Source organism: Bombus affinis, chromosome 2 (genome assembly GCF_024516045.1).
Source record: "Bombus affinis isolate iyBomAffi1 chromosome 2, iyBomAffi1.2, whole genome shotgun sequence".
Classification (NCBI taxonomy): Eukaryota; Metazoa; Arthropoda; class Insecta; order Hymenoptera; family Apidae; genus Bombus; species Bombus affinis.
Window position 1 is genome coordinate 8,037,985 of NC_066345.1, and position 12,846 is coordinate 8,050,830.

General features: G+C 33.6%; 1 protein-coding gene across 3 annotated transcripts in view; it reads right to left on the reverse strand.

Annotated features, from left to right (window-relative positions):
• Positions 1 to 563: 563 nt before the first annotated feature.
• LOC126923125 (homeobox protein dve-1) overlaps positions 564 to 12,846 on the reverse strand; it is a 58,429-nt gene continuing 46,146 nt past the window's right edge. For 2 of the 3 annotated variants that reach the window (XM_050736265.1, XM_050736282.1), the window contains 5 exons: positions 12,329 to 12,471; positions 11,329 to 11,631; positions 3,230 to 3,775; positions 2,482 to 2,862; positions 564 to 1,128 (listed from right to left, as the gene is read on the reverse strand). In XM_050736265.1, coding sequence (XP_050592222.1) covers positions 952 to 1,128; positions 2,482 to 2,862; positions 3,230 to 3,775; positions 11,329 to 11,631; positions 12,329 to 12,471 — 1,550 coding nt within the window. In that variant the 3' untranslated portion in view covers positions 564 to 951. The remainder of the gene's footprint in view (positions 1,129 to 2,481; positions 2,863 to 3,229; positions 3,776 to 11,328; positions 11,632 to 12,328; positions 12,472 to 12,846) is intronic. The other variant, XM_050736273.1, reaches the window with a different exon arrangement.

Consider the following 12,846-nt stretch of genomic DNA (forward strand, 5'->3'; position numbering starts at 1 on the left):
ATTTATGCTGGTCTGTATCATATCTTATATATCGCATCTAATTAGATATTGAATAGGACTAGGTGTTGAATAGAACTAAATATAATAAAAATATATGAAAATAATTCAAAATAGAGCTAAAGCTAAGCATTTACTTTTCAGTCTTCCGTATATTCGTCTTTGTACGAATAAACATTTCTCACATCGGTGTATGTGAAAACTATTGTATCAATTTTAACTCCCTCCTATTTGATATTGAATATATCCAACATTGCACTTTAACAGGTTAATGCATTTTAACGATTAACTAAATGGTAAATGTATCAATGTTTTCAATAAAATTACTTTCAAGTTCTAGTAAATTATGCAAAATCTTAGTAAAAATATCAAAAGATACGTATTCTTGCTAATAATAATACAGAAAAGTGAAAAATTTGTTTCGCAGTTCAACAAAATTCATTCCTCAAATAAATAATTACATATGTAACATTTGCTATCCAATTGTGCCTCATTGGTAGCATAAGTAAATAGTTAAACAAAATAAATACTATGAAATGGGTATAATAATATCTCAATGCATCGCATGTTTGAAAAGTTTCTTTATTTATTTGTTCCTTAAGCCATAACAGACGAGGAGAAGAGTATTTACAAACAAGGAAGTAGAGACACATCGATACTATTTAAGAAGGATAATGACGATGCTATAAATCATGACGTATAGTTTTTATTCGACAGTATTCTCATTATGTACACTTATTAAGGTCCATAGTAATTATATTAATTATTACGCGATAATTACAACAAAAGTGTAACCGGCAAATATGGTTACAAGTCAACGATATTAAAGAATAACAGGTTGATTAACGATGTTTCCAATCCTCCTTCTTTCTTTTCTTCTGTTTTACAGTACATAAATGATCGTGTCTTGTGACACCTTGGTTGTTCCTACTTTACGTTACATGAGGGGATGAGCTAGTCTGCATGATATGGGTGCGTTTGTGGTGATTCGCCCTCAAAAAGGGCCATTTTCAAACGCTTGCATTTGGCCCGGCGATTCTTGAACCAAAATTGTACATTTTTTGGTTCCAGTCGCGGGAACTTTTGTCGATACGGCATCCGATTCAGCTCCTCCGTATATTTCAGAATCAACTGCGAATTAAACAAATTAAACCTCTTAAAATAATCGATTGATAAAAGTAACAAAATGGGATGAAAATTATAAACAAAGTAGATTCTAGTTACGTCTTTGAATTTTCGAAGTAAAAAAGTAAGTGTGAGACTGGGCATTTATCAATAATAAAATATATAATGTAGTTTATCTTACTCATATATCTTGAATAACATCTAAATTTATTATGTTATAAACACATGGAATGTAGTTTGTTTCGCGTGTAATCGTTTCGGAGATTTTAAGCTGAACTTTATTTTCTCAAATAGGATATTAATTTTTTGTGTCCAAATTTTAAAAAAATTTTAGAGAATAAAAAAATCTGTACAGAAATGTATTAGTACTAGATAACTTTCAATTTAATAATTTACAAAGCGTTTGGCTTCATCTTTTGAGTATTTATTTGGCATGATTTGTACCTTTACGTAATTTTTCGTTTATTCCATCATCATTTTAAAAATATTTCTCGTGTAATTTTTTTTTATACATTTGGACATAAATATCTATCTTTTCGTTTATACAGAATATCAATTTTCTTTTTCTTTTTCATCATCGCGTAAGAAGCCTGAGATTACTATCGCTACTAAAGGAATAAGATATATTTTCCATATATTAGACAAAATATTCAGTTAATTAATTCGTTTATACATATGTCGGTATAAGTACAAGCAATTTTATTTAGAATTGTTAAAATTTTGGTATAAAAATATAACAAACAGTACAAAAAATATGATGCTGTTTTAAACAAAATAGACCATTAAATCTTTCGAAGGAAATAATTCCACGAAAAAGTACGCAGATTACGTGCTTCTTGAAATCACGTAACTTTCGTATATAACAATTTTTGACTATAATTTAAAAAGTATTTAAATTACGCGAATGAATATGCATTAAATACTATATTGAATGAACCATTCTATATAAAAGTGTGTAAATTTTATTTTTTGTATTATATCTTTTTATTCACAGCCACAGGAATTAAAAGCATAATCTTTAAGAGAATGCAATTTACAATTCTGACTACATCTTTGTCACAATCAAGGACATAGAAAGGATAAAATTACGCATAAGGATGTATGAAATAATATAGCGATGTTAAATTTATTTTTACTAACGTCATATTTAAAACGTACTAATATTTTAAGCTTGAGCAATCCTGAGTGCTACTTTTACCTATTACATCAAATCAGGAAGCGAAAAAAATGATTTGAAAAATAGTATTAGCTTCAAGCATCCAAGAAATATCGTAAAACTGTTCCAATGACTAGATGAGTATTAATGCCGAGTAATGACAAATGTACATGTGGATGATTAAATAGCATCGTTCAACTTACCGCGTGACTGGGATGAGTATTGTGAGTGAACCAAGTTTCGAGTCTCGGCACTTCCGTTACAGGATCAATGAATGTCCGGTTCCTTTTCCTCCTCTCGTCCAACATGCTAGTGGAACAACCAGCAGATCCACGTGGCGGCAGATAAGGTGACATATACATTATTCCATGACCAAACATTGAACTAGGAACCAGAGAAAATCCAGGCGGCAATGGACCGGTCGGTCTTGTCTCGTCGTCTTCTGAACCAGAGGATACCCTGGCATCTTCTTGTTTCACCGAGGATGGCGTTGAAGGTGCAGGTTGTTGATCCTCGGGTCTGGTTGTAAGTGACAATGGACCAACGGGTGGGCTGCCAGGTGGACAGGGAGAAGGTGATGTCGACTAAAATACAAATGCATAATAATAATTACATATTAAACATCGGTAACTACGTGGTAATCGTTATACCAATAATAAATTTGCTGTACCTTATACTTTATTTAAAAATGTATGTTTACTAACTGAATTTCATTTTAAAAGCGATCAAGATTAATACTCGTTTTAATATTTGTTTGAAAAATAAATTTGCCAAAAATTAGGGTTTTACTTGATTCATTATTATAACATCGAATATTTTGCTCTTCTTTTTGAAAAAATTACAACTTTGTTTTCAATTGCATCAAGATGAGCTTTAATCAAAATCCGTTGATTTCGTATCTCTGCTAGAGGAGCAACAGTTGTTTTAATTTTTTCGTGTTTCGGCACATACCTGGTTCCTTGAATCCTCTTCCTCGTCTGTACAATCTTCGCTGACAATACTGGCGCCTCTCGGACTGAGCCCAGGAGGGCTGTAACCATTGACACCCCTGTTCTCAGCCCTCTTCTGAGCGGCTCTGGCATTCTTGAACCAGTAGACAACGTTATTTACGTCCAGGGGCTTCCTGCCTCGTCGAGACTCTAGGGCATTCAATTCCGAGACGTAGTGTTGAATTTGTTGACGTGACGGGTGTTGATTCTCACCGAACCATCGCTGAAGCCGTGGTAACTCCAGTTCGGGATCGAAACTCGTTCTCATCCTAGTTTTATGTGAGTATTGAAGAAGCGCGGGATGCGGAGGACCGATCGTACCTGCCGATCCAATGGTACCGCCTCCGTCCGGCTGAGGGCTCTGCGTGTGATGCTGATGATGGTTGGAGGAAGGTACCATCGGGTTTAGACCTAAACCCAACTGTTGCTGTTGCAACCAAGATTCGAAGTTTCGTTTAGTTTCCTCTGATAAATCGTTTCCACCTCTACAGAGAGATAACAGTGTCATCTGCAAATCAAACAATAAGTCGTACTTGAATAACTGAAACAATTGCTTTGCAACAAAGATGAGAACCTTCCTGCAAGTTTCAATGCATTTTGTTGTTGCTTAAATAATAAGTATGGCAGCATCCTCGTAATTTTCTCTTTGAAAGCGCATTTTCTAGGTATTTTAGAGCTGGCATGTGGTACTGAGTCTTATTTAACGATTTTTGCTTATCACGTTATAGATCGATAGACAGTGAACATTTTTGATCGCTTATTTTCATACGCGCTACTTACAGCTATTCCGATTCTTTTTAATGATGATAATTAACAAATGAATAGTCTGGCTATTGATTACTGATGAAAGCGATGTATTAAAAATATAAATACGTTGTTTTTTTTTCACATACATGAAACTTGACATACTAATTAATACTATCAATACTATCATCAAACTTAGTAGAAAAGTAGTGTGACTGATCTCCGATTATGGAATTTGCAGTCTGGCAACGTTCTTCGATTAAAAACTTTTTATTTAAAAAAATTTAATTAAAAAATACAACGGGCTTAAAAAATTCAGTTTGATTCCGAGGTATGGTGCAGTTATCTTCACACATACGAAAATTTGTTTAATCATTAATATTATAATAAAATTATGTAAAACAACAGCCTGGCTAATACACAACGTTGAAGAACGAGTCTGACGATAATTCGAAGATTTGACAGAAAGAAGTTAGTGCACTTATTTTCAACAATTTGTCTCTGGACTCCAGCAATTGCTGTAACAAAGTAATTTGAAAACTTTCTTCATTTTTGTACGTACTTGTCTTCGTTGCGTTAAAAATTTTAAAAAGGCGGAATTAAGCAAATAGACCGCGGTCACCTCTGTTCATTCAGCAATAGAGAGTTACAGCGCTCGCCAATTAATGCGTTTGGCGAGCCTGGCTTGTCTTTGGTACTTCAAAATGACGGCCAGACTATTTTTTTTCATTACTTCATACATTGAACTGTTATGTGGCTAAATTTCAAGCGTGTGAGAATAAAATTGCGTTCTTTGTATGATCGCAAACGAAAAAACGTACGGATTTCTTGGTATTTGTAGGAAATATTTTAGTGACTTCGAATAACATCCAAACTGTCTTTTTTCTTCATTTTATAATGAGATTGTCATCTGATTAATTTTCAGCCGTACGAAAATAAGTCCACTAAGCTTCTTTTTTCACTATTTCCAGGCCAGATTAATTTTCCATTTATCCGCCAGACTTTCTTACTGAGTTTCACGATACGATTAATTATTACATTAAATTTCATCTTCGCGAAGGAGCAACTAGTTTTTATTTCAAATTATTTAAAGCCTTGCCATGGCTATGTCTATCAAAAAACCGTAATTAGACTTTCCTTTTCTTAATAAACAGTAATAATTCTGTCTAAATAACCTTCAAATTTGGCTGCAAAAATAAATGATCAAATGTTTACCGCCTCCCGGATTGTTATTTCGTTGTTTAGTTTAACATCCTTTCTTTCTGTTTATTCTTGGTCCAGAACATCCCTTGTACGTTAAGATAGCTGAATTTTTTAAACAGTTTAAATTACACACAGGATGCCATTGAAATGCGATTCAGTTTTATCAGTCGCAGCTACGATTTTGGCAAACAAGGATATTGGTACAAGAAAAATTGCAAATGCAAGTAAAGATAATGAACATAATGTGATTCTAAGAACGAATTAGCGATACAATAGTGCCATTAGTGATAATGATAGCGATGAAATAACTGCAGATACGATTAATTGCTACATATGAATTTGAGGAAATGTTTATTTCAAACACCGAAGCGCCAAATGTTTGCTGAAAAGTTATGCACTTTTGTATCTCATAAAGATCATAGAAAACTCACGAAGAATCGCGTCTTTTAAGAGTCGACGGACGAATGAATTCACGCGCGTTTCTCAACAGTTCATTAGATTACATGGAGAAATATATGTATGTATGCATATGAACGTGCGTACTTGTGGCGATATCGCGCGTGTTTGCGCCGGATAAAAATTGATGCGTACACGCGGTTAAGTTCATTTATACATGTTACAGATACATAAACGATTGTCATGCATCTGCCGATGAACGTTATTCTGTTGCTACATTTGTAAGTACGTTGCTTGCTTTTTAATAACACCGAGTGTCTGCTGAGTGCGGCAAATATAATAACAATATCTCAATTGTTTTCCATTTAAGATTTGATGAAATAAGCGGCGAATGAAACAAATAAATACACTAAAAAATCTATACAATTTAAAAGAAAATTATTACATTATATGCAATAGATACTTCTTTACGAACGTATGTGTCGTGCCTGGGGAGTTTAAAAATTTTGTTAACAAAGAAGGCATTGTAAACGTTCGTATATAACTGAAGTAGAAACTGAACGACTAAGATATAAACTAATTATTCAAACTTGAAATGTTAAATGAAAGAGAAAAAATGAGTACTAAATTAAATACTTTCATACGTATTCGTTTTATTTACGTATTAGTACAAAAAGAATTTCAGAAGCATATGTCTCAGAAGTTCATTGAAATGATTTTTAATTGCGAGTTTTAAGGTGTTTTATCTTGTTATTTATTATTATGCGTAATATAAATATATACAACAAAAGCAAAGCACAAAACGGAACAAAACATGGTTGGATTGAAAAATGAATCATTTCTGCGTGAGTAGTGGATTCAAAATTATATAGGAGATTATTTATTCAATTAAAATAACAGATGATTAATAAAAGATAAGTAATGTAACAAACAATTTAACGCGTACGATGTGATTTTTACAATGCTATTTAAATACAAAGCGACCCTGGAAATGTATGTATCTTACACTTTTATTTATACGACTTTATTTGCTTCTTACAAATTACATCCAGTATGAAAATAGTTGTTAATAATATCTATGACGTCCATAAAAATTACACAGTAATAAAGTTATAAGTATTACTGTATCGAGTGATAATACGAGTTAGGAGGGTATCGAGGTAAATATATACATATCGTTGTTCACGCGATATAATTCCACCGGTGGTATGGCATTAAGAAGCCAGATTATGGAAAAGTTTAGATTCGTAGGAAGTAGTACGAGGTTTGACAAACGTGTGCGTTATCTGGACAATGATTTATAAGAACAAATATCTCCGCCCGCGAGGATCAAGGTGCTCGACGCCACTTTAATAACGCGGTAATCCGTCGCGTATCCATGGCACCTTGGTAGCGTCAGATACGGCGCAGAACAATTATTATCCACAGGCTGTCACCCATTAGAATTTCTCATCCGACGAATTTTACAACCCAGCACTTAATCACTCAGGTAGGCAGTCGAGACACAAAGCGGTTGACAGGGCACGAGATTTCAGAAATCGGTTGATATACATGTAAACACCGTCGAAGAAAAAAGACGGGCCACCCAAGCTTATCTGACAACATCGCGCTGTAATTCGAGCTCTGATTTACGCCTATTTATTATTTCCAGATGACGCAGTAGCGTCAGCTGATCATCCGCAGGGTGGTAGTAAATCAATCGTCATCGCAAGAACTGATATCAAATATTTTGATGATCAAATAATCTCGACTGAACTCATATTGTCAACGAATGCTCGAATGTAGACTTTTTCGTAATACAGAGGCTAACGGTTGGATACTAGCGGGAGACACAGCAGGAAAACTATCAAGAAAATTAGACAAGGATTTAAATTTGTTATTGCGAGATTCTAAATTCGCTAATGTTACCAGCCGCTGTCTCTTATTTACGCATATCGTTTTTAGTACTACTTTCTCACACAATACGTCAATGTACAAATTATTATCTCCGTTGATATGTTTCTTTACTTTTTTATAAGTAGTAGCGTTTTGTTTGCTCACTTTGTCGCGATGGAAACGGATGAAGATACTTAATATACTAGTTGCCTATATATATATATATATATATATATATATAACGGTATGATATATATCGGTTCTTCTCCTATAATGGTATGATATGACATGATAAAAATATCGATGAAAAATGCTATTATACTTTCTCTTAATTATCTTCAAAAATTCTTCTTGCCAAATCATGTGTGAGATATACATATGTATGTACATATTTACAAGAACAGAGCAAGTATACTGTTTTTATGTTTTGTATGCGCAACTAGAGAGAATTATCTAACATTTATGGAACAATGAATTTGCGTTTGTGATTGATCCGAGTCTACATAAAGACCTTGCTGGAGCAATGAAGCTCCAGGCAATGATACTAAACGTTAAGGAAGGCAATTCTAGGCATGACAGCTAATCATGCAAATTTGTCGAGACTTCATAAATCGGTTGGTTAGCAAGTGTTAGCTAGCGCGAATGTCGAGTCTTGGCCAAATGATCGGCAGATTAAGTCGCATGAACTCGAGTCGGTGATTCTCCATTACAGCCGTTCGCCATTAGTCGACGGGCCGAAACTCGAACAGGAAACGTCTGTCAGGGAAAATTGGTAATCATAGACCACCGCGAGCGGCATTAAAGTTCAGGGATGGGCGAGTATAGCAGGATCTTCAAAGAGAGTGCACTTAGATAATGCCCGCCCGAAGGGGGTGGCATACCCCATCACCCTTCTCCTTCTTCCGATATCGAGGGGGCTTTTGATGAAGGCTGCGAATTTGGTTGAGTAAAGGGTAATCCTATCACATGCTATGAGATCTTCGTTGCTGTCGAAAGGGCGCGTTCGCGTTGCTCTCTCATGGAAATCGTACGATGATGCCTCAACCTTCGAAGAAACGAAATCGAGCGAACCCAGTCCCTTGGATTATCTCTTCCGAGGAATTAGAAAAAATGTCTCTATTTCGGTGATTCGGTTGTTAGTATTTTTTTGAACGTGATTCTGGACAATCGATGAGAATGATCATTTCAATTACGAATTAAACATGATGTGTGTAAAATCACCGAGGTTTTCGGACCTTTATTCGTCTTGAAAATATGTATTACTTTATTCAACTGTCAAGTTCTTCAGATATATGGTATGCACAGTAACTTATGATCAATAGATATATTGTTACGAGTATCATTTTGATAGCCACAGTGTAAAATGTCCGAAGCAATGTGTATCGCGACAGAAAGTCAAGAAGGGGATTAAGAAGAAAATCGATATTGATTAAATAAATTTAAAAAATTGTTAGAAGTTGCTGAAATCTCGAAGTGTAAAGATGAATAATTTCAAAACGAGTATCCTTGCATTGCGTTATGAATACAGATATGTAGAGAATAATTTTATAAATATTAATATAAATACTCGTAGGACATATGGTCACGGATAACAATGCTATAGTGTACTATATATTTGTGATTTCTCGGGTTTCGATCGTGTTATTAGTATTGCATGTATTAGTGTTATTAGTACTAGTATTCCGGTTCACTTCTTCAGACCTGAAAACCTTTCACCTGAAAACGCAATGTACTAATAATACGATTTAAAAAATCACAAATATACTAATTAATCATCGTGAAAGTTTAGAATATAAAATACATACTATAGCTCCATTCTTGTTCAAATTTATTAATGGTTTGTAGTATGTCGTGTAAATGTTGGAAATGTTAGTAGATGAGCTAAAATAAGTCAAAATAAATTGTAGAATTATTAACCAACGATAGGTTTAATTAATTGGAAATGTTTCTTATATTGAACAAGGAGGATTTAAATACCATTGTGGTAGCTTGAAACTGGGAAAACATTTATTTAAAGCGGAGATCAACGGGGATCGAGACCAAAAATCTGGCAAAGATTACTGCTAGTTCTTAAAGGACGAACAAGAGCGCAAGACGGAGGACTTCTTAATGAGATTAGGTGTCCCGAAGACAAGCACTTTCTGGTTAGATTTACATTTTAAACATTTTTAAGCGGTCTTACACGGAGATTCCTTTCGGCTGCTTGATCTTTAAGGTGTTCTTAAATTCCGTGGTTTAATGCTTTAACACCGTTAGCCGATCTTAATCTTTGTTCGGACAATTGATTGAACTTGTTGTTAATTTAATTTGTAATCTCGTGAACATTCAATAACTTGTTTATGTCTTTAATTGTCATTATAATACTGTTTCACATTGGGTAATGCCATTACATTTCTAACTTAGTTAAAAAAACATTGTTTAGAAAAGTTTCCAAAAATATTATTATAAAAAAGAAACAATGTTACAGTATAGAAATATGTATAACAGTATAGTATAACAGTATAACAGTATAACAATATTGTGGAAATATTTAAAACAGACAAGACCAGATCTGTTTATGATATATGAATATATACTACTATTCGTAAGTATGTGGACATTTTACTTGATTATTATGTATTATTATGTATTAATAATAGATGAACGTTACTAAAATATAGGAATTAACGAGAAACTATTGATGATAGCAATATTTATTATTTTTACGTGTGGAGTCAACGGATAATGTCATAAAATATAAATTGTTTATTTAATATAATCTAATCTATTAACATAATTCTTACATTCGCGCCACGTAGCTAATTTTCTTATTTGAGAATTGGATGCTCGGCTTGGATTCTGTGAGGTGAGATCAACGCGAAGCATGGACCTTCCCCGCGAAAAACCCGTGTAGTGCATAGATTTCATCTATACATTTCTTTTGTTTCTTCTCCTATTACTTTTCTTCTCCTTATTTTTTTTGGCTATAAAAAGAATAGGAACAAGAGCTAAGTGAGTCCAGTTGGACAAGAGTCTTTGTACCATAAAATTCTGGAAGATCAGGTATCAAAGTCGTGATCGAACTTATTGCCTTACTTTGTGATTTGTAGTTAGAGTCAACGCATAGAAATCGCGATAATTACACCGAACAATTGTATGCCCCAGTTTACAGAATATGCATATACAGTACTCTCTACTATATACCATTATATCGAATTATAATATTCGCTGAGAAACTCCACAACGGTATACCTTTGCCGCTCGAGTAAACGATTAGCTAACGTTACGAGGCCTACGAGTAACATTTCTTGCGGCTCCCAGCGTTAACCACACGTTGCATGGGTTCATCCCCGCGTATATTTTCTTTGGCAACCAGTTTAATCAGCAACGTTGAATTTACCATACTAACATACTTCATAACTTGATTCTGGCCTAATCCGGTTCGTAACATAATTTACGAATTTGTTTCATCTATCGATTCTTCTTAGTTTTCTCTATTTCATTCGTAACTTTACAATCAAGCGAAGATGATGAGGAAGGATGTTCCATAAGAGACATTTATATGATGTTGCTCAACGTCTACAGGTGTAAATCTTTTTTATTGCATATTAACGTTTAAAAATGAATTTTATCATATCATGATATTGTACGACAGTTCTGATAAAAGATAACATCGTCCTACATTTTTCTATGGATGGGTACTTCTATTTTTTCTATTTTATAACTTTGTAATTAAATTAAATATTTTATAGAAACGAGCAGGTATAAACGTACTTCTGGACGTTGTCATACGTATTAAACGTAAAGACTGACATAACGATTGACGTATTAAACATAAAGCTGATTTAAAGTTGATAAACTTACCTCGTCTAGAGGACAACCAGCTGAGACGAGAAGTGCATGACTATGGAGTAACAATAATCTTAATAATTTGTTTCTAACTTCAGCCGCTGGACTAGGCGGCGGCGGCCTCGATCGGTATACTTGAATCTTCAAAGTGGCGACTGATGTTAACTCAGCTAAAATATCACCCACTGTTAACAAAGGACCGTCCGCAACTTTTTCCATTGGCAGAGGTTTCCAGTTCCTTATGACGATACTTCCTCTAGCGCTTGGTATCAAATCGCTTGAATAACCGAGACGTACTAATGCCTCGCCTACTAAATCCTGCAAAAAAGCGAAAGAATTATCTTATTAATACTATTGGAATATGTAGTGAGAGTCGAAGTAAAAGAGAGGGTTAAGTTTAAGCAAGTTAAAGACAGGGAATCTGTAAACTCTGGGTAAATGACGCATCGTTTTATTCAGATTATATGACACTATTTTTATTAAATCACAGCGAAAATTATTTTTGTTAAACGTTATGTGTTATATTTTTTTCTTCTAACTTCGAGAGACTGAATTGTTAATTTATAAATGGAGATTACAAGGGAAGAACTTTAGTTACATTTTCCATTTTTTATAGAGTATCAGTCTTAAAATCAAGTACATTGTAAATTAACTTTATGTTATTAAAAATGTCTTTCTATTTCATTTTAGAGTTAAATATGTATTTTACCATCCTTGTAATTTAAAAAATAGCTTGTCGTATTATTAAAGTATTCAAGGACATTTAAATACTGCTTGTTTTATAAAGTATAAATTGTTCTTAATTATAAAGTGATATTACAATAAAAAAAACTACAAAAATAGCTAAAATTGAAAAAGAACTTTGGACCATTCTTATGTAGAAAGTATGCTTGTAACTACTATGTTTATTAAAATTTTATATTTGCTGATTGAATTTATTACTTTCCGAAAAATGAATGCCGGTGTTTAGAAAGTAATACTTAATTTTACATTAAGAAAAAAAAGAAATACTCACTTGGAAAGGCATAGCCACAGGGATGATAACGTAAGAATCCGTTTCTACTTGAGGCCTCCGCCAGTTCTCACGAGAGTTGCTTACATGCGTTTCTACGATATTGTGAATCGTCTCGACAACACAGTGCACTGGAAGATTTTTTCCTGAAATCAACATTGTTTTCTTTCTTAAAATTCTCTCATATAACATTCGTTCAAACATGACATTCGAGTTTATATTCGCATAGATTAGTGAAGTGTTAGTTCTTTTCATAAATAAGAAATGATTTGTAGAAAATCTTGATAAACTTGTTGCTATAACGATTTTCTCTAAATGTTTACGTCATTTTTCATAAAATTGTAGAGTTTATATGTAAAACTCTTTCAGCATTTAATTTTTGTAGCGCAAATATAAGTGCCAAAAGATACCTTCTAGTATGACGCGAATTTATAGAAATATTCGGAAATATATAAAAATATCCGAAATGTCGACACATTAATTAGAAAATTTTACTTCTACAGAATTCAATATACTTTAAT